The 22,188-nt window shown below is 46.4% G+C and overlaps 1 protein-coding gene across 14 annotated transcripts in view; it reads right to left on the bottom strand.

Annotated features, from left to right (window-relative positions):
* Window positions 1-22,188, bottom strand: part of LOC146179021 (uncharacterized) — a 136,758-nt gene that overhangs the window by 20,977 nt on the left and 93,593 nt on the right. For 10 of the 14 annotated variants that reach the window (XM_084578717.1, XM_084578726.1, XM_084578731.1 and 7 more), the window contains 7 exons: window positions 19,989-20,095; window positions 18,413-18,662; window positions 15,243-15,374; window positions 12,346-12,489; window positions 11,226-11,714; window positions 9,127-9,260; window positions 2,894-3,083 (listed from right to left, as the gene is read on the bottom strand). In XM_084578717.1, coding sequence (XP_084434843.1) covers window positions 2,894-3,083; window positions 9,127-9,260; window positions 11,226-11,714; window positions 12,346-12,489; window positions 15,243-15,374; window positions 18,413-18,662; window positions 19,989-20,095 — 1,446 coding nt within the window. The remainder of the gene's footprint in view (window positions 1-2,893; window positions 3,084-9,126; window positions 9,261-11,225; window positions 11,715-12,345; window positions 12,490-15,242; window positions 15,375-18,412; window positions 18,663-19,988; window positions 20,096-22,188) is intronic. The other 4 variants (XM_084578719.1, XM_084578725.1, XM_084578728.1 and 1 more) reach the window with 4 other exon arrangements.

Below are 22,188 nucleotides of genomic sequence, written 5' to 3'. Positions count from 1 at the left end.
ACCACACATATGCAGTAAGACAGCAACGAATTACGGGTTTCTTCCTGCTGAAAATAAAAAGTGTAAGCAACCTTGTCCTCATTAAATGTGCAGTTTATAATGTTTTCTTTGTTGTTGTTTTTTTGGCCTAACCTGGTTGTAACAATTATTGGTTACAACAATGATATTTCCATGCCACTAATATAGTTATAAGTGGGTTTGACTGTACATCACACTGAGCCCTTCATTTCCCTACATTTGTCTGCTGAACTGCACTGCATCAATAAAACAGACACAGCTGGGTGAGTGGATAACTCACAATGATGACATTATCAGTACAAAAATGAGGGAATGCTAATTACGTCTACGTAGCTGCCTATCTTCTCACAACACCTGCGTGCTACTTGGACCAGGCACATCCGGCTCCTCCTCAGAGTTACCCAACCGCACTCTGTCGACATTCAAGGGTGACCTGACTTCAAATTAAATACAGTCGAACCCGGTTATATCGAACCCGGATATATCGAATTTTGGTCATATCAAACTCACAGAATATCCCCTTGAAAATCCCATGTAAAAGTATAGGAAAGCCGCGTCATATATCGAACTTAATTTCACCGGCCGTTCGATATATCGAACTCCGCACCACGCACTGGAAAGTGTGCCTTCTCCAAAGACGATCGCATCACACTTGGCCGTTTGCCGCGTGACGTTTTCAAGCCATGTGCAGAAGGAATGAGAGGGGACAGTTCGGCGACGGCTGGTCTGGGCAGCGCCGCGCCCATTCCCCAAAGGCGCGCGCATCTGCAGTTATCGTTTTCCGCGCGCCAACACATGACGTTTCCAAGCCATGTGCGTGGGTGTGCCCACTCTTTTGCGGAGCTATCTCTCTCCTTCAGCACGCGCTACACATGCGCCAAGCCAGCTTTGCCCGTTTTCAGACAGACGTCAGACGCTTTCTCCAGTGTGTGTTGCGAGCCCCCTCTGCGCCTCTGCGCGCGGCAGCCGACGTAGCTATGGCGCCTGCGGACGTTAAGAAACGGCAGCTCTCCGTTTTTTCTTTTTTTTTTTTTTTGGGAGTCACCTTTCTTATTGTGCTGTTCAAACGTCAGAGGCAGATTTTTCTTTTTCTTTTTTTTTTTTTTTTTTTTTTTTTGCGGGAGTCGTTTATCCTGCATGTATGAATCGATGAAAGCACGCGGTCAGCTGCTGCGATCATGACGCCCGCCCTAAGTGCGCGGGGTGGCCTGTGCAATAAAGCCACCACGGGCACTCTGCCAAGTTCGCTCCCCACCACCGCAGGAGCTATCAAAAGATAAACGCGCCCGGACAGCTGCACAGCATCTTGGCACGCTGCCAAGAAATGAGCTGTGGATGAGACCACCGAAACAGAGTGACGCGCGCCATCGACATGCGAGCGAAAACGCTCGCGATTTCTGCCGCGGCGACACAAACCTTGTTTTGAGCTGATGCGGTGGCTCGAGCGGCGAGAGGGACGCAGTTCCAACAAGTTTGAAATTTTTCGCTCTGTCCCTGCCGCTCGTCGCTGAGATTGCTCAATCGCTTGCATGTGAGCGAGCTGGCCTTAACGGTTTTTTTTTTTTTTTTCTAGTTCTCCGTGCAAAAGTGCAGGGTGGGTTCATTATGCGAGTGGGTTGATTACGCGACAAATACTGTATCGTTTTTTCGAATCGTAAGTACCGTCACAAGCCGATTTCTGTATATCGAATTATCGATATATCGAACTATTTCGCGATCCCCTTCGAGTTTGATATATCCGGGTTCGACTGTAGCACTCTCGCAAATGCAATCAGGTGGTCAATAAAGCTCAAATATGCTTTAGAAATGTGTGAGGTCAGCCCATCAACACGAAATATGAAACAGTTGTGGACAGAAAGAGAGAACAAGCAGCACTGATTAAGGAAATAACAAAAGTTATGACATTTTGGCTGAAAACGAGGAGAGGAAATGTGCATGCAATACAGAGAGGAAATGTAGCAAACAAAGTGCTAAGAGAAGGAAGACATTGCCGTGAATGACTGAGGGTAACATGGGTAGGCGAGGTTAGAAAGGTTGCCGGCATGCCTGGCTGCAGCAGTCATGGGACAACGGTGTTTCATGCGAGAGACATCTGGGAGGACTCATGCACTGGGCATATCTGGTCTCACTACGACCATGATAACAATGATGAATATCTGACAACTCTTCTCATGAGCTGTTTTACGCAGTAGAATTCCGCCGTTGCTGCATTTCCCTGGGTGCTACATTGTTGTGGGAGAGTCCGGGAATGACTCCCTTAGAGCTCCCCGCGTCAGAAGCCCTGCTGCAACGCCGTAACTCAGGGGGATTCCCACAAGATACATCATGAAAGGGCAATCAAAGCCATGTCAAGTGCCAATGACCAATACTTCTAAGGCGGCATAACATGGCCTTGCCTAGCATGTGTAAAAGTTTACCCGCTCCGCAGTTTGATCATCGACGAGGCTGTGGCCTTAGTGTATCGATGCACACAACTGAGCACGAGAGTGGTGACGAAGAGGAGTTCAGCGAGCCGCTGCCGGAATCAAGCTTTACGTTGGCTGCAGCGGCATTACAACTGCTCAAAAGATAAGTTTGTTCCGGCAATGATTGCGAGAGCCACAACACAATTCAGGTTCTGGAGACGCACACATTGTGCTCAATGGGTGCAAGAAAATGCAGGAGGCAATAGGCCATGATTTTTACAAATTACAGACAGGATACTGCCAAGCTGTTGGCCAAGCCAGCTGCCACAATACGCTGATCATGCTCTGAAACAAATATCGCAGCTGCTCTACCCTGCACAGAGCATGGTCCGATGAAAAGCTCCCAAGACGAGCCTCGTCCTTGGCAAAGCAACTCACTAAACAATACGGAATGGCCTTCGCTGCCTTACCAAGAGGGTTGTTGCAGTGACAGGCAATGCAGCTGAGACTGCAACGTCAGACGGCAGGCTGGCAGCGACAGACACGGCCGGTGGATGAACAGTGGCCGCGTTACTTGGAGTGGTCAGCTCCACCAGCCTCTGCTGGAGGTGGCTCAAGTCAGTCACCAAGGCGTACGCTTGCTGCGGCAGCGTCGAGCTGCTTTTGGAGATGAAAGGAGGGAGAGAGCGGAGAGAAAGAAGCCCAGAGATCCATTATCCCTCTGTGACCCGAACTCTGCAACAATCACCACTTTTTTTTTTTTTTTTTTTTTTTTTTTGGCAGTCTCGACTGAACCTGCTAGTGCACAATTTGCAGCAAGAATGGGCCGCGTGATAATGCAAGGTCTTCAGATGATTAGTAAAGGCAGCTTGTAAAAACAAAGAAAGAAAAGGAATATCTTGGAGAATATTATCAGAGAGCAATGACAGACAGGATGCACAGCACAGGGTTGATGCAATTTTTATCACTCGGAGGCGGTGCATCAGCAGAGCTGATCAACCAAGAACCAAGGTGGAGGACTGAATTTTTGAGGCGTAAATTAAAACATACTCCTAGCAATATTAAGCTTTTGGCTTGCAAAAATTTTGTCATGTCCAAACTTGAATATGCTTTTGAAATTTGGGACCCACACACCAAGAAAGATATCTATCAGCTAGAGCTCATCCAGAGCAAGGCGGTACGTTTCATCTTTCGTAAATATAGGAGGTCTGACTCCCCAACACAGCTCATAAAAGACAATAACATTCCGTTGCTTCGTACGCGCAGAAAACTAAACCGCATTTCTTTATTTAATAAAATTATTGCAGGCAAGCTTAGCATTTCTCCCCCTTCATTCCTCAGGTATTCCACTGCTCGAACAACCCGCCATAGTAGGGAGCACACCTTACCGCCTATATTTGCTAAAACAAACACATTTAAGCACAGCTTCTTTCCTCAAACAATAGCAGATTGGAACGCACTCCCTGAATAGATTTTACCTCTCTTAACGAGGAAAAGGCACTAAAATCATTTTTGTTTCACTGAAAAGGAAGTGACTATCTTATATTCAATTTTTCAGCATGTATTTCTATTTGTCTTTGCTGTGTCATCTTTTGAGATTCATTTTTGCTGTGTGTCACATGAAATGGTTTCACGTAGTGTTGTGATTTTTTTTCCATGCCTCTCCTGCTTGGGCCTACTCTGGCTTGCAGTATTTTGAAATAAATAAATAAATTATTTAATTAACTATCAAGTTAGAAAATGTCTAACTGTCATAGTCATTCCACTTATTACACCCTTTTGTGTCTAGCCATGCCTAATAGCCTTAGTAATCGAGTGAGATTTAGTACTATTACAGATCTCCAATCACATACAGATGAAAAGAGCATATTTTGCAAAACGTTTTCTCAGAGCAACTGCTTCTGTACTCACAGGAAAAAGGCATGCAAAGCAGAGGTATCATATAAGAATTGCTCCCTTTCGATTCTATTCTTGATAACCTCTAGTCCAAGCAACGCGTGAGCCAGAGACATGCAGCTGAAAACAATGAGCCTCAAACAGATTTTGAATAAAACATCTGAATAAGACAAATGGCACAGTAAATCATCACTTAAAGGAGTATAGACATCAAATTTCAGTAGCGTGATTACTTATTTGTAATGATGCTTCGGCCATTACTATCGACTGACCACCATATGGTATTACGATCATCATCAGCCTGACTAGACTCACTGCAGGACGAAGGCCTCTCCCATATTTCTACAATTAACCCGGTTCTGTGCTAGCTGTATCCACTTGACCCCTGCAAACTTTTTAACCTCATCCGCCCACCTAACTTTCTGCCGTCCCCTGCTACGCTTTCCTTCCCTTGGAATCCAGCTTGTTACCCTAAGCGACCATCGGTTATCCTCTCTTCGCACTACGTGTCCTACCCATACCCATTTCTTCTTGATTTCCACTAGGATGTCAGTATCTTGAGTTATTTCTCTGACCCACTCTGCAAGCTTCCTATCTCTTAATGTTACCCCTACCATTTTTCGTTCCATAGCCTTCTGCGCTGTCCTCAACTTAAGTAGAACCCTCTTGGTTAGCCTCCACGTTTCACTAAATACTTATAAATTTAGTTTTCTCTTTCACACTGGTTTCGATTTTGTTTCAAAAGACATATGACAACCCTTCTTAATTCAATCCCCGTTAATTTAATTTGGACCACAGGAGCACTGTCTTCATCAGCGCCCATGTTAAGTCGACTGCGTCAGATGCTTGTTAATTCGTGGGGACACTGTTGCAGGCTAGTTGATTTAACATTGCTTAAAAGAGAACAGTGCAAACATAGGACACCGGAACAATGCAGCACCTGTGTTGTTCGTTCCTCCTTTTGTCATGTGCTTGCGCTTTCCCCTTTAAGCTCGCTAATTCGTACATGGATGGGCTCGCTCTGGTTAATTTGGACTGGAGGTCACGTCGAGATATGACCTGCGCAGCCAGCATTCACCAAATGAGCCTCTTCACCAAATGAGCCTCTGCATGGAGTAGTGATGCAAGCATATTTCAAACTACGATCAGATGCTTGGCCCAATTCTGAAATAAAGTTCTGTCATACAGTTTCAGCTTCGCTTTACTTAGCTTTATAGCATCCCATGGCTGCTGTCAGGCACGTGCATCTATCAGTCTCGCTATTTCATATACTGCTTGGGGCAACACTTATTCTGGGACGGCGTCATGCTGTTCTAACCAGCGCTTATATATCCCTCGTGGGCGTCTACATGTTGCCGCCCACATGGCACACTTTACTGCAATGTGAGCTATGCGGTGAAGCATCAGCTCTGCCCGATCAGGCTTTTAGTGTGTGCCGAGACGACGGTGGGTCGCCGCCAAGTGTTCTCCCTATGCCACTGCCACCGTTTTCTCTCGGCATGCTATTTAAATACTTTAGCGACTGTCTCATTTCATTTCGGTGCCAGATCTCGCCAAGACAGCGGCAATCTCCTCTGAGTCGCGTGCATCAGGTGTCTCGCTCACGGTGGTCATTTGATGCTAACCACCATTCTTTGAGCGCGAGTGCATCAGGGTGAGTTGGCACTGTACGGTACCGTCTTTGGCCGGCGTGCTAGTTCGACATGTTACAGCACTGCGAAACAAACGGTTTTTAGCAGTTGTTTTCATGCCCATCTGGTAATACAAATTTTTTGGTTATTTCGAACATTCTGTCTGGTCCCGTGAAGGCTGAACCAAACAGAGTTTCATATGTATGTCATAGGAGGTTTCAGAAAAAGGAAGACAGCTATAGTGTTTCCTCACACTGCACTGAATTAAAACAATGTAGCTGGGATTACATAGGAGGTTTCAGAAAAAGGAAGACAGCTATAGTGTTTCCTCATACTGCACTGAATTAAAACAATGTAGCTGGGATTATATTGCAGTTCCCTTCACTACAGTATAGTGCTACATATAGGTGACCCCACTGTCCCCCTGAACACGACCATCTTAAATAGGCAGGTTGACGTATGCAAGAGGCTGAAATATTCGCGGAGCCCAACTTAACTTTGGTCGAGCCATGAGTAGTACTTGCCCCAAGACGGTGTCCTTTCCCGTCAGTTTACAAACAGCTACATGCACAAAAAGGTTTGCTAGTTCATACACAGGCCCGTTCCGCTTCTAAAAATTTGAACAGAGTGCTGTTTACTGCTTGAACAAAACTGGAACCTCCATTCCCTCCAGTAACTATTGCTGGCAGAGCTGCCAATAGAATTAGGAAAACAAATTTTCCAGTCGATGCCTGCTCTCCAAATAGGCCAACCATTAGACGTCTGTGCCGAGCACTGCGTAAGGGAAGAATATGCAATGTTTATTTCCATAAGACTCCCTACTCTAGGTTTCGAGCCTACAGCGTGGCGCGGCCACACCCATATGACGCTGTGACGTCACACCCCACATGACACTAGGGTGAGAGCTGGGCACGTTCATACGGCTTGTGGGCTGGCAGGAGCTGCCAACTTGGGTCTCTTGTTTCACATGGGACGGTTATATCAGAATCCGCCTGCTAGGACCCTGACATTCACGTTACCCTTTAGGCCACTAAGGCACGTTCATACGGCTTGGTTGAAGCGGGGCTTTATATGTCAGTTGAGGAAGAAGAAAAAGAGAAGAAGAATGCTCGGTCACCCGCAGCTAATGCTTTCGCTCAATGTTTGGTTCAGCAGCGCTGAACCCCTGTAATTTCTTTTTTATTGATGAGGTGACGTCCCTGTTGTTCTCTCATGAGCACATCTGTGCCTGGTCCTTGAGAAGTTAGCTAAACTAGGCAAGTCCCAGAGGTTTGGCAAGACAGGCGAAACCACTCAGATAGCTGACCTAATGTTGTCATGTGGATACAAGAATGCTTGACGTGCTGTTAACAATGTAACAAAAGTTCCCTTTGTGCAGTGGAGCATCGACAGACGCGACGGGCCGAGGGCCGCCAAAGCATTTTCGCTCGTCGCATGTCGCACTCAGGTTCTGGGTTTGTAGAAAATTTCGCATATCACTCAGAAGCAGCTCGCTAGGCAGTAAATCGCAGAAGGCTTTGTGCTACTTAATGTCCGTCCCCCCCCCCCCCCCCTCCCTTTTTTTTCGCGAGCGAAGTTGGTTTTCCCTAGTGCGGTTTGAGCTTGTAGACAAAGAACCTGTAGACGTTCGCTTCGTCTGATCCGTGCATATATGAGCGCATCGATGCACTGAGACAATTCAGTAAAAGCTTTGGCAGGGTAGTAAAAGAAAATAAAAAGGCTAGTGTGGCTAGATAGTGTTAATTTTCGAAAGGAGCAACAGGAAGTCTATGCTTGCATCGCACTGTAGTAGCACAACGCTGAGCTGTGAGCCCCCCCTTTTTACACGCGATGCGTAAAAAACAAATTCGTCACTGTTTTACTGTATGTCATGCTGTTTAGTGTTAAGAATGGGATATAGCGTAATTGTACTCCCCCTGACCGAACGAAGAGGCAGCGGTAACAAAGCAACGCTGACAACGCGCCTCTGTAGCAGAGTTCCGTCGCTCCGTGCGGTGTGCACCAGCGGCAACGAAAGGCTGTGGCAGCGGCGGCACGCGACTGCCAGGGATTGTTTGCCAGAGATTTTCGGCATTTTGCTTAACTCGAAACACCGCTTATCTCGAAATTTTACCCAGATTTTACAACTTCAAGTTAATGAGGGTTATACAGTTAAATCTGGTTATAACGAAATTGTAGAATGTGCGCGATTTTTCGCTACATCGAGGTTTTCATTATATGCAGTTTTCGTGTTAAGACCGAAAAGAATGATGCATAATGAAAAGCAAATTAAAAATTCAATGTAGCGGAAACCACCTGAAAGTGGTTACAGTAAATCGAAATTACTCAGAGATATATTAAGAGCTGAAATGTTTCGCTATCGCGCTGATAGCGCAGCATGATAGCGGTGACAGCCTCCACCGCGGCTAGCGCGGTGCATCTATGAGGGAGCGGGGAAAGAGATGGAGGAGGAAGAATCAGTCTGGGAGAAAGTGCGCGCATTCGCACCACCGTCGAAAGAGCTGCCAGCGTTTTCATGCATGCTCCCGCTCGCCCACCACCACCAGCCCAGGGAACCGACACTGCCTCGTGCCACCACATGTGCTCCGCTGTTCCCGCTATCGACACGCGGAGTCCGCGAGGAACCACGTGGCAGTGATGGACGCACACTGCTAGCCCAGTGTCATTTTTTTTTCCGTTCTGTTATTTTTTGCTTCTTTTCAGCATGAACTATTGTAGTGCCCCCTTCCGAAAGCAAAAGCAGCCAGGACTGCAGCATCTGCCACGGACATGCGGTGTCAGAGCTGAAACACAGCACGTTGTATCAACTGTGGTCACTTGTTGCTATAGCAGACGTTCCTATCACTTCAGTTCATGTTTTGTCGTCCTGAAACTAGCGGGGTTCTGCCACATTTCCAGTAATTCAGCAATAGCTAAGAGACAGTCCGGGCCAAGAGTTCCTTATATCAAGGTCAACCACCGTGACATGTTTGTTACATGAAGTTTTCAAATACATGCACTTCAATGGGGGCGGCGTTGGGAATTGAAAAACTTTGTAATATTCAGGAATTCGCTATATGGAGGTTCGTTACATAGAGATTTAACTACATGTCTGAGTGGATTTCAGAAATGCGCCAAAGGCCCCTCCATCCAAGTGCTTATTGCAAGTAGTGGAACAAGGGTAAGTCGATGCTTACCCAGGGTCAGACTCCGAGAAGCTGTTCTCACTACTCAGGGCGTTAGGCGTGGCACCGTGGGCGGGAGGTGTGGCCGCCTGGCTGGTGGCGCTGACATCCGGTATATTGTGCGGTGCCGGCAGTCTCGCTTCACCCTACGGCACAGAGGCCCCCCCCGGAAAGGAAACAAGGCGGTTTGCATTCCCTGCTCAATCACACAAAAAGCTACGTGTGTCAGACACACGCGTGCGAGCTGCAATGCTTCTACTTTTGCAGAACTGACCCCCTTGCTCATCACTAACAACCATCGCATCACCAGAATTCAGCGCGCAAGAATAAAAAGTTTATGCCTCGATTTTCTTGTTAACATCCAGGATGCACTTAAAAACTGCTAAACTTTTGAAGTTATCAAATGTAAATGGTAAGTGCCATGAATAACTCAGTCAGGCAGTGCCAGACTTCCTCAGTGTTCTCTGGTTCTGAAACCTCTCCATAACACTATCGGAGAGCTTTACATGCTCTCCCATAGCGGAAGTTTGATGTTACACCCTGATCAAGCAGGAAGCCCATGAGCTGTTAATTTGACAACAGCATCTGAGGTTTAACATACCTTAGTGAATTATAGTACAGTAGAAAAAAACCCCTGCAGAGTAATGCCTCTCGAACCAGCCAAAATGTGTGTTGTTACATCAGTTGTTGCTGATAGCATGACTTTAAGGATACTGTCTAAGGAGAGGACAACATGAAAGAGACATCACATGCATCAACTTTCAACCAATGCTTTGTTAAATGCACGCATACCTTTTTATACACTGTGAGTAGACATCAAGAAACCATCCTGCAAGCCTATCACACAGCGCGTCGACCTGCACCACACATTCTAACTTTCGTTTACATCAAGAAAAACCATCTCTCTCTTTGAACAAATAAAGGATCAGTTGAAAGTTGGTGCATGTAGTGTCCCCTTCATGTTGCCCGTTTTTTCGAGCGCTACAGCCTTCATGAATAACCAAGTCACCCAATCAGCAATCCTAACAGGATGAGCTAACTGCAAAAAGTTTCTCTCGATGGCAGACAGATGCAAAGGGAGCGAGGGAGGCCCGTGAAGACAAGAACAGTGTCGGTGTGTGTCAGACACCATGGGCACTGTGGCCAAGACCATGTTTGTTGTCCAAATTATCCAAATTTAGATTTACAAGGGTTTATTTCACAATATGCAGTAACTGCAATTAAACAACCCTCATTTGGCACGCAGGTTTCACTGCACAGTCTCTGTACAAAAATGTAATCCTTCTATAAGACCAATGTGACACAAGATCAACAATGAAAACATCAAAAAAAGCAATGAAAGCTGGCCACTCATCTCAAGTGCCAGCCACTCTTCAGTCCTTTGCACACTTTTCCCCCCCTTCTATAACGCTTCAAGTAGAAAAAAAAAGTGCAATCAAAAAGTCATAAAAAATAGAGAAAAATAGCGTGTGACATCAGCCCTTTTATTTTTTTAAGTTGCGCATAAGTGCCATTTCACATCTGAAAGCACCATAAAGCAAAGCTAAAAGCAACACCAGTGTGCACAAAAGAAATAGGAAAAGCCAGGAGCCAAGGAAAAAAAAATGAAGAAAGGAAAAAGACAGAACAAGACAGCAAGCTCTAGCGCAGAAGAGAACAGCTGCGATGACAACGTACACAGAGGGGGCTACACTGCTAGGTAGGTATATGGTCGCTCAGACAGAAAAAAAAACCCGCCATACATCGCGCCAAAGACTGCTGCAAACAATGTCCGCAATTACAGGATCTCTCATATGGCACTTCTAAAACGAGCTGTCCTGTTTGCTTGGTTGGGACTACTGCAGAGTGCAATATACTTTTCCGCCCCTTAAATGACAATTGCAACAGTGCTACGATGTGCCTAAAATCAGGTGCACAAAATCCCATGACCAGAAACTGCACGCATCCAATAACAGCTGGCAGGCACAGTGGCCACATTTGAAGTGGTGTGCCAATGTGTACAGACAACCCTCCATTTTGCACCGCAGCCCTGGGGCAAGTTTGCAACGCAGCTGCTCCCTCTGCTGCGGGCCGGCCAGAAAACCAGGCATGCTGCCCCCACCCTTACTCACAGGCGGAAGAGAGCTAGCAACAGCAGCAGAGGAGGGCGCGCACACGGCCGCAGCTACAGCAGCCCCAAGCGTCGCCGGCAGCGGAGAGTTAGCGGCAGAGGAAGCAAGCCCCACAGTACAGCTCAAAGCCGGTGCCTGCTTCTCATCCCCGCCAGCACAAGGCGAGGCCAGCCGCGAAGTAGAAGCCGAATCCGGAGTTCCCCGCGTTGCTGCTTCTGGAATCACCTGAGCAGCGGCTGGGGCGCCCGAGATGACGACAACAGCAGCAGCCTGAGCGGGGACTGCCTTTGCCACCGGAGTGGGTGGCTGCACCACGGCAACTGGCACAGGTGGCATGGGGCTCTGCGCCCCAGCGGCAGAGACCGTGCCTGCCATGATATGCTGCTGCAGCGCAGGAGACGATGCGACGGCGGCTATTGGCAGGAAAGTGGCCGGCATGGGAGGCGCCTGTTCTTCGATGGGGCTTGAGGCCAAGTGGACGGTGCTGACCTGAAGTGGGGAGGGGGAGGTGGCGGGATGGGACGGAACGAAAGCAAAGGAAGGCGCGCTACATGCAACGGACGAGACAAGGCCAGGCTGGCCAGTGGCAGCACAGCAAGAGCCAAAGCGAACAACTGACAAAAATGCACTGCCTGCGGAGAAAGTAGACAAACAGAAAGGCAAAGAAGAGCAAGATGTCACGCGCCGGCCCCAAACAATTAGCAAGGTTGCTGACATTGTTGCATCAGTAGCAGGCGCTGAACCAATGAATGTTGGCTTAAATCCAACTGAGGCAGCCTCGGCAACATCTTCCATCTCAAAACAGCTATCACTTAAGTCAGCCTTTTATGCAGATTATGCGATGATCATGGGAAGCACAGAAAAATACACCATTTGGACCCAACATAATACAATGACTGCCACACAGCGTTTCCTCCACCAAGGATTTCATTTATTTCCCCCTTCTAGACTGGCTTTCCCTTTCACGTTGCATTCCACGTATCGGCAAAGGCATCCATATTCGCACTGGTGCTCCTGTGGGCTTGCAAGGAAACCTAATAAACCCGCTACTTTTCCATAACCCCACCAAGAAGCACTGCGGTGCAGGTCAGTGGCAGCACACCGAGGCAAAGCTGCCCACCTGGTGAAGCTGAGCCGGTGGAAGGGGCTTGATCTGGCGCACTGGCGAGCCCTGGCACGACCCAGGGGGCTCGCTCGACTCTTTCTCAAGCCGCCCGGCTGTCATCAGCACGGTGCTGTTCTCCACGTTCTCGAAGCTCAGCCGCTAAGGGATGTAATGGCATTAAGATGAAGCACCATGAATTGGCCCGAATGTCACTTTGATCGATGATGAACCGAACGCAAAGTATCTAGCACCCCAATATTGCTTGAGGTAGAATTTTAGTGTCTACTGCGGTCACTTACACACTTAAGCCCCATATCTTAAAGGCCAAAGAGGTCTTTCCAAGAACTTTCTGCAGTTAAAGGAGGTGCAGAGGCTGACTGATAGTAAAGGCAAGCAATGCATGTAATATATTTTCTTTTTTTTTTTCATGGTACACATTGCCAAGCTTGATCAGCTTCCTAACCTTGTTGTGAGTAGCAGTAGTGTAGTGTAATGATGGGGAGGTCTGCAAATATGCGTCTCCTGGGCCCGTATTCTGAGTTTGCGTCATTGTCGAAGCTGCCACTACCTCCCCGATCTCGGGTCATATGACTGGTGGAAGCACCGGAACCAGAAATGATAGTGGCATCTGGTTCCGTAACCAGAAGCGATAGTGGCATCCGATTCCGTAACCAGAAGTGATAGCGACCTCCGGTTCCAGAACCAGAAATGATAGTGGCATCTGGTCCTGAAACCAGATGCGATAGTGACATCCGGTTCTGGTGTTTCCACCAACCAGATGACTCGAGGTCAGGGAGATAGCGACACTATCGATAATTCAAATTTGGTTTTACGAAGGTATATTCCACAATATTATGCAGTAATTGCATTCAAAAACCCCCATTTGGCACTTAAATTTTGCTGCACAGTCCCCGTACAAAAATGTAATCCTTCTATGTGACCAATGCGACACAACATCAACAATGAAAGCATGAAAAAAAAATCAATGAAAGCTGGCCAGTCATCCTAAGTGCCAGCTACTCCTCAGTCCTTGGCACATTCCCCCCCTCCTCTATACACTCTAAGTAGAAAAAAAAAAGTGCAATTAAAAAGTCATGAAAAAGTAGAAAAAGTAGTGTGTCTCATCAGCCCCTTTTTTTTGCCATCTCAAACCGTGAAAGCACCATAAAGCAAAGCTACAAGTAACACCAGTGTGCACAAAAGAAATAGGAAAAGGAAGAAGCTAAGGAAAAAAAATAAGAAAAGGAAGAAGACAGAACATGACAGCAAGCTCTAGCACAGAAGAGAGCAGTCAAGATGAAAATAATACACAGAGGGTGCTACACTGCTAGGAAGGTATATGGTCGCTCTGACAGAAAAAAAAATGCCATAAATTGCTCCAAACTTGCAATACATATATGGTCGCAAACTCGGAATACAGACCCTGGTCTAGGTCACCTGCGCACATTTGACTGGCTTTTGCACGGACAGGCTTCAGCACCTGACAGGGTTAATTGGAGGGGCCTTTATCCTACGGTGAGTGCAGTCATTCAGTCATGAAGATGATGATGATAAAGACGTGTTCAAGGTATAAGAAGCAAGTTGGCCACAAACTAAATGTTTACATCAGTCATGAACGCTGCATAGGGGCTTTTATAAAATGTCAAAATCCATGCCTCGTGGGCTGAAATAATGAACTAAAAACAAGGCAAAATACACATTTTTCCTGTTATGCAAATACAAAAGCACAATACATTATGCATCACTTATAAAGCTTTTTGCAGTACAAAAGTAAACTGTTTGATTAGTTCTCAATTAAATGGGATCTACTCCTGCACACATATAAATATTTGCATGAGTAGGAAATTTTCTTGGCTAAAGGTTTCAAGAGATACAGTTGACCGTCACTCCAATGAAACTGACAGAGCATGCGAAAAATTTGTTGAAGAGAAAGCAGTTCCCCAAAAATTGTCAGATTAGACTGCACCCTCCAAAAATATCATTTATTTCCAAAAGAGTCGGCCAGCTGCTTCTTTTTTTGCCATAAGTGCCGTGGCACGATTTTCACATAGTGAGCAATTGCATCGCAACTTGTCGCCGGCACCAATAAAACTGCGGATCACATAAAATCCGTGTATCACATTTAATGCAGATGGTGGTGCTACAAGATATATGAACTGATTACAGCTCTGGCTCAGAAAACCGGCGCTTACATGTGCGCCTTGTCCCAAGGCAGCCAGCCCAATCGTCATTACCACTAAGCAATGGCAGCCTTCATGTGTGTGCGAGTGGGTGGGTTGTAGGAGCACATATTCCAGCAAAACTTAGTGAAACGAAGCAGTGCTGACTTAAGGAAGTGCACAGATGGTTGACGATATGTTTGCTTTATTGTCGAATACACTTTAAACTTCAGCCCCATTCAGCAAGAATTTCGCTACAGCAGGAACGTTAGTTGCGGCGAGAAATTTGTGCCATTACTTTCTATGGCAAGTTGACAGAGAATTGAAAATAGTATTTCATTGAAAAGGTATTCGTTGAAACGGCATTCATTGGAACGGGGTTCAACTGTATTCCATTTCGCGGTTCAATAAGACTGCAGAAGAAACCAGGAAGGGTTGAGTGCAAACTCGAAAACGCATGGGGCAGCTCTAACAAATGTTCAGTTGCGAGATAGCACCTGTGATGCACCCTCCCTCCTTTGTGGCCTGCTTAGTTTGCTCTGCTCCCACTGCCTATGCAGCATAGAGCTTGCTCCACATTTGGTATTCAAAGCAGGAAAGCCTGCGCAGTTGGTCACTTCACCAGCACCAAGCCTGAACCAACGCCACGCTATCATCCCAACCCCTGTGCACTGCCAATGGTGCAACGAGGGAAGCAGGAAGAAAGTCCGCAGGCAGTGTCCCTTTTTCCCAGCCAAGGAGTGACGCGCTCACCCCGTCAACGGCAGCCAGTGGGTTGCACACTGTGGGCAGGCGGTCGGGGTGCTCCTTGAGCTGCTGCACTATGTCCTGCACCTGCTCCACAAACACATCGGCATGTTGCTCGGCCAGCAGGTTCGTCACCACCTGCACGACATCACAACAAAGGGTCACTCTTAGAAGTGCACCTGTGTAGATGAATTGCTGCAGTCTTATGACCAAGAGCTAAATTCACTGAAATGGGAGCTCTCTAGAAGCTAGACAGCAACTGTAGAACAAAATGTAGGCATCTGCCATTAGTAACAGGGAAACTGAGGCAATGCACATTACTTTCCTTTACAACGATTAGTCAGGTTGAGGTAAATCCCCATTCATTATAAAGAGTGGTTAAAAATTGGTGGACTCCTTTTCGGCAATGACATCGTCGTCAACATCAAACATCAGCATGGGAACAAAACGAAAAGCAATATAATTGCAAATTCGCTGCACAATGCTTAGCGTCTTTACATTACGAATGAACATTCTACCAATTTGCTTCCTTTTTATTTATTTTTTTGCTAACGCCCGGCTACCACAGTTCTACTACGCGTATTCTCATCTAGTTCATTGTGCATTACCTCATTTGCTAAGACAATGAATGCATTAATTTGTCTTTAAAAAATGTCTGACGTAACTACTTACGGTATTTTAAAATGATTCATTTAAATTTTTTATTAAATTTCATTTCATCTTTGTCATTAGCAGTCAGTCGTAACACAGGTATAAATCCGAGCTTTAAGGGGGGACGCGATGTTTGAAAACCGAAAAATTGCGAAAAAGTCGATTTTTGGAAGATTATACATTCCGGTAGTATGTCTTATAAACTACCATTTCTGTAATTATCAGTGCCCAACTCGTCATAGAAATACTCGAAATTAATTATTTAACAAGCGGCGGCAGCCGCAGAGCAGCGAGCAAGCGCCGAAAATTCCCAAACTTCGCGCGCGCTCCATTCCTCTCCCGCCGAACTGAGCACCGCCATCTTGGTCTTGTTTTGTTTGTGAATTCTTGCGCTTTCTTCTGCCACCCTCGGCGGCGGCAGCGGCGGCGCGATCGAGGTGTGGCTTGCTTCCGATTGGAAGCCTCTTAGTGACTTTCAAGTTTCCTGCGCTCGACTTCAAGGCTGCGATTGGGCAAAGCGCGTGCTCCGCAAGAACGCGGGGGAACGAGCGACTACTATTGGCTGCTGCGGCCGCTGACACGTCGGTCTCCGCCGGTTACCTCCCCGCGTCGTCTGCTCCGGCTCTTTGCTTGCTGTCGCCGTTGGCTGTCTTTGTAAATGTTTTCCAATCCAATGTACTTCGTGCATTCTGTTCGCCTTTCGCGATTTTTGCGATCGCCGGATTTACGATCTCTTGTGGTGCCCTCTGAATGGTTTCGTGCAACGTGTTAAACGTTGCGTGGTCGCTTACGATGCCTCGAGATGCGACACGCGTTCAGTGCAGACTTGGCTAGCTTTTTTTTTTGTTTTTTCGTTTCGGCGCTTATGCCGCGGAAGATAACCCGGGAAGTCACTTGCCGCATTTGGGCCGCTCCGCGTTCCTCTGGCGGGGTGCCGCGAGAGAAACCGCGAAGCCGCTTGCTGCGTCTGCGACGCCCATCATGACTTGGGCGAAATGCTGCGGGGGAATTGGGAATGCCGATTGTCGCGGCTTGCAGAGCACAGGATCGACGGATCTCAGCAATCAGCATGTGGAAAGTGGTCCGCACCAAGGCGTTCGCTGTAGCCGATCGGCTAGTCGCACAGATGTTTGTTGTAGCTGACACGGAGCGCCATATCCCTAATGTATAATTTTGACGGCCGCACCGGACTTGTTCGTGATAAGCGAGTGTTCGTCTTAAGTTATAAGTGGGCTCGACTGCTGAATAAATTTTTGAGGGCAAGGGACGCCCATATATTGACAATATTATGTCTGGAATTTGTCATAATTTGATTAATCAACATAGGTGTAATTGATAACAAAAAATCCAGTGCTATGCTATTTTTCAGCAAGAAAATTTATGTAAAGGGCTTTGCCTTGCCCTGAGGAACCTATCTAGGAGTCAGCATGACAAATTGTACAATGCCAGTGCCTTTCGCAATTTCTCCAGTTTTGATATAAAGGACCTATTCGAACCAATTTGATATGCTTCTGTAACTTCAGAACTAGCATGAACAATTCTATGAAACTTGGTGATTTTTCATTTGTTAATGTCATGAGCCTGTCCTGAAAATTTCATCATGATAACATGGGAAACAAAAACGTTATTGTTCTCTCAACCTTAGAGAGCCGTTTTCTCAGAATCAATTTTTTTGCAGGGTGTGGCTGCTAGGGGAAGTCATATCTCAAGAACCGCTTATTGGATTTTAATGAGGTTATTTTTGTTACATACCTAAGTAAATTTCTGAAGGCAAGACAATTTGTTTTTTTTTTTTTTTTTTTTTCAAAATATTTCATGAGTACTTAGGGGCAGTCAATTAAAATATCAATAAGTCAGGTGTAAATTTTTAACACTAAATTTGGGGCTGTACTAAAATTTTTCAGAGAGGAAATTTGGAAAAAGGGAATTGTCTTGCCCTGGGGAAACTATCCGGGAATGACCATAACAAATTTCACACTGCCAGCACATTTTGCAAATTCTCCAGGCCTGCCCCTAGGGACCTATATAAACTATCTTGATATACTCCTCTAATTTGAGAACTGATGAGCCCAGCTCCATGATACTTGGCAGTTCTTCAGATGTGTGTACTATGAGCATACCTTGAAAAATTCATTCAAATATCTCAAGAAATAAAAAAGTTGGTGTTCAAGGGTAGCCTCCTTAACCAAATGCAATAAGCATTTCCATCGTCAGCAACCAAGCCATAAAAAATTACACGATTGCACTTAGCTTCGCTTAAGAGCTTAATGGCGAAAGCTGTTCTTCCTCCCTCTCTTCTATCTCTTAAACATTTAAATACGTTTTTAACTATTAATTTCATGTATTTATTAGTTTACCCCGGGAAACAAAAACAATTTCATACATTAATGCCCAATACAGCGGGAGAGAGTCCATTAAGCAAGTGCACATTTCGAGGGAGCAAGGAAGGCAGGCATTCGCTGCTGCTTCCTCCTTCACGTCAAGTTGAGCCGACTACACACGGCCTGAGGAACAGTCACACGTACCAGGTTATTGGCAATGTCCCGGGGAAACATGTCGTGTATGTCGAACTTGAAGGTGACCGTCTTGCCCTTGGAGGACTCGAGCTGGCACTCGACCACCGCGCCACCCTCCACAGACAGCACCAACAGGCGTGGCCATCGCTCTGCCTGGGTCCTCCGCCGCTTGTTCACCTTCTTGCGGGCTCGCTCGCGCGCCGAAGCACTGGAGTCAGTCAGGTCACTCGCCTCGCTCGCCGAGTCCAGCGCAGAGGCACTGCATGCAACAGTTACACGGGCCGGATCTTGTAAATGCAAGCCATTCAACGGGAGGCCATGGCAGAAGGAGAAGGAAAGACTTGATCAGGAAGAAGTAAAACGCAATATAGCATCCACCACCTTTCTAGCTTACTTGCCCTTCACCTCCAGTATAAAAAAGCTAGAGGAACACTCAAGATCTGGCTCTAAGGGTACGATGCAACAGCGTTGATGGCTCCCATTCGCCGGCTCCCCTTGTGAATGATCCGTATTCGCATTTATTCAATTTACGACTCTCTTAACCAGTAACTTTTATTCGTGCCTCTTCCAGGTACGAGAGAGAAGAAAGTCATTTTCGTATTTTATTTTCCCACCGAAACTTTATTGCCCCTCAACAATACACCATAGCATCATGAAATGTATACCTTGCACAATTTTTTTACATAGTCGGTCACCACCAACATTCAGATATTTGTCATAGCGTCAATGAGTTCAAGCTTCAAGAACAAACACAGGAGGGCACTAGGTATACAGGGAGGCATGGGAAAAGGTGGGCAGGATGGAAGGGTGAGAAAATAAAGGTTGCTAGTGTAGAAGCCACGTATTCGACTGGTAATGTGGTCAAGCATGAGAAAAACCATTTAGGGTCCTTTCCAGCAGAGCGTTTTAGCCATGTATCTACCACTCACCCCCCCCCCATGTGTAATGGAATGGATTAGGGTAGGACGAGCAGTAAAATATTGTCATGGCACACACACACACACTGGCCCTTAACGGGTGTTCCACCAGATTACCAAGTGGCAACGAAAATGCTGCGCTCCACTACCACCTTGTCCTGTGACTTGTGACATGGTTTATGTAGCTCACACAAAACCATACTACACATCTGTTACGTCCTCCACTTATTTTCCTGGTGCAGTTGCCGCTGGAGGTTGTACCACGATAATAGGTACGGACAATAAAGAGCAGTGCTTGGAGCTAGGCAACGAGGAAGAATAAGTGTGGTGTTTGAGCTGGGGCCATTAGTCCTGGTTGTTCCAATGAGCATGTGCTTGTGTTCTCCTTAGTGCATATATCCTTTCAGTGTAAATATATCCTTCAATAACATGTTGGACGGTGCTTTGAAGGTGGTGTAGGCCAGACACGACCAGGAAGTACAGTACTTCAGGTTTTGCTGAAGGAGGCATCAGTTGTTGAATATCAGTGGTGCTGTGTGTGGGAACTTGCGCATTGTGTATCTGATGGGTAGCCCTTGCAGTGGGGGCAGGATGGCATCCAAGCAGCCCTAGTACACAATGCGTGCACTGGTAAGTCAACAGCCTTTAGAATCGTGAAGCAGACCCACCTGTCACCGCGAAGGTCATCGTAAAGCTGCGATGAAGCAGCTCCGTGCTGAGCCTGGGCTGAATAGGTTTCCAGGTCGTGGGCTGAAGACTGACCGGCCAGTTCATCCTGCAGGATGAATATCAAGGTTAATGCCAACACTGTAAGCACCTTCTTTTAGTATCAAGTGCTTCCCTCGAATATGTTGCTGCTTAATTTACATTGCCAGCGCGGAGCACATATACAACACATTGACTAAAACTGCCAACAACGCCTGGACGTGATGAAGCACTTTCCTCAACTAACCTAGCGCAAGATAGACGACTGCCTCCGATGCCTCAAGTCGTCAAGTTGAGATAAAATGCAAACCGACTCCTTTGTCTCTCCCAAGGTTCCATTTTGTCCCAATTCTGCAAAGCCACACTTTCATAGATTAATGGCCACTGTGCAATTGCTGCCCAATAAACTGGCTGCCTTTTAAATATCTTAGACCAGATGAATCAGCATGACACGGTATTATAAGGCACGGAAAGCAACAGTGCAAAAGCCGGCTTCTTACTTTAGCCATTCATTGTTTTGTTTCCAGGTTGCTTATCTGTTCCAAAATGATGTGCCTACAGGCGAAATACCAAGCTATACCAAGCTGATTCAGTTGCTAACATTGAAAACAGTGCCCAAAGAGGAGGTTGAAAAAAAGAATGTAAAGGATGCATAAACAAAATTTTATAAGACATTTAAAGTTATTATGCATAATTCTACACAACCATGTTATTGCTTACTTGTTCAGGCTCAAAGCTGGCTGTACACAGCTTTCAGCATTCTGCAATATTTATGTATATATATGTATATATTGCACAAAAGTTTTGCAGCATGATTGTAGCTGCAGGATTGTACTGCACAGTTACACAGTGGGGGTTGTACAGCGGTTGTACAGAGGGGTTTTACAGTGGAGTTGTACATCATAATGCAATTTGAAGGTAATCATTTCAGGGCTAATCCACTCAGATTAAACTGCTCGCACAGGGCTCAATTAGCGAAAACCGAATTGTGAATGTGTGGGCTTGGCGTGAAGGACGAAAAGCTGCGTGAAAATCTCAGCAAGTATAATACAGAGGACATATTCAACACAGATGGGACTGCACTCTTCTAACAGCTTCTACCAGAGAAGACGCTGAAATTTAAAGACGATCGACTGTGCCGGGAGTAAACGCAGCATGGAGAGGGTGTCGGTGCTGACCGCAGCAAACATGACTGGCATGGAACGATGCCGGCTACTTGTGATTGGGAAAGCCACCAAGCCGAGGTGTTTTAAAGGCGTAAAGACGCTGCCTGTAGACTATGAGTTGAACAAGAAAGTGTGGATGACGGCTGAAATCTTCAACAGCTGGATTACCAAGTTAGACCGCAAGTTTGCTTCTTCGAACTGCAAGGTGTTGTTTCTTGTAGACCAATGCAGCGCTCACGTGAATGTGGCAGCCTTCAGTGCGATACGCCTTGCATTTTTGCTTGCAAACACAACATCGGTTCTACAGCCAATGGACCTTAACATAAAGAATGTTAAGGTCCTGTACAGGTGGCACCTCTTCGAGCGCTTGATTTTGAGTATGGATAACTCCCCAAAATATGAGGTGAGCCTGCTCAGTGATATCCACATGTTAGCGCGAGCATGGGATTGTGTGAAGGAAGACACGATCGCAAACTGCTTTAGTGCTTGTGGTCTTGTGGCAGCTTCTTCGGAGCATACCTCTGCAATTTCACGAGGAAGCATCAACAAGTGAGCTTGGCGGCAATGATTCTGGTGACGCTCTCGGAGACGTTAATTTTGTAGATTACGTCGCCGTAGACAAGGCGGTCAAAACGTGTGGTGCACTGATGGATAGCGAGATTGTAGAGATTATACGGCCCCAGGAATTGACCCAGGAAAGCGACAACGACGTTGAAGACTAGCCGAAACCAAAGGTTGCCGATGCAGCCACGGGCCTTGCTCTCGTGGAGCGCTTTTTTGCCGCTGAAGGTAATGCGGAAGAAGTGGTCCGCCACATCTACAGACTGCAGAACTTGCTTTCAGCAGCAGGATTCGGCAAGAACAGAGCAAGATGACACTCTTTTTCTTAGATAATACTCGATTTTGCTACTAATAAAGATGCTGTTTTTGTGTTTTTTGCTTAATTGGAAGTTTGTTTATTTGAAAGTTTTTTGCAGTCCCCGTGAACTTGGTATTA

This window comes from Amblyomma maculatum, chromosome 9, assembly GCF_055883805.1.
Source record: "Amblyomma maculatum isolate TAMU_Amacu chromosome 9, ASM5588380v1, whole genome shotgun sequence".
NCBI classification, from domain to species: domain Eukaryota; kingdom Metazoa; phylum Arthropoda; class Arachnida; order Ixodida; family Ixodidae; genus Amblyomma; species Amblyomma maculatum.
Note: the sequence above shows the minus strand (reverse complement) of the source record. Positions and strands in the feature narration are given on the sequence as shown.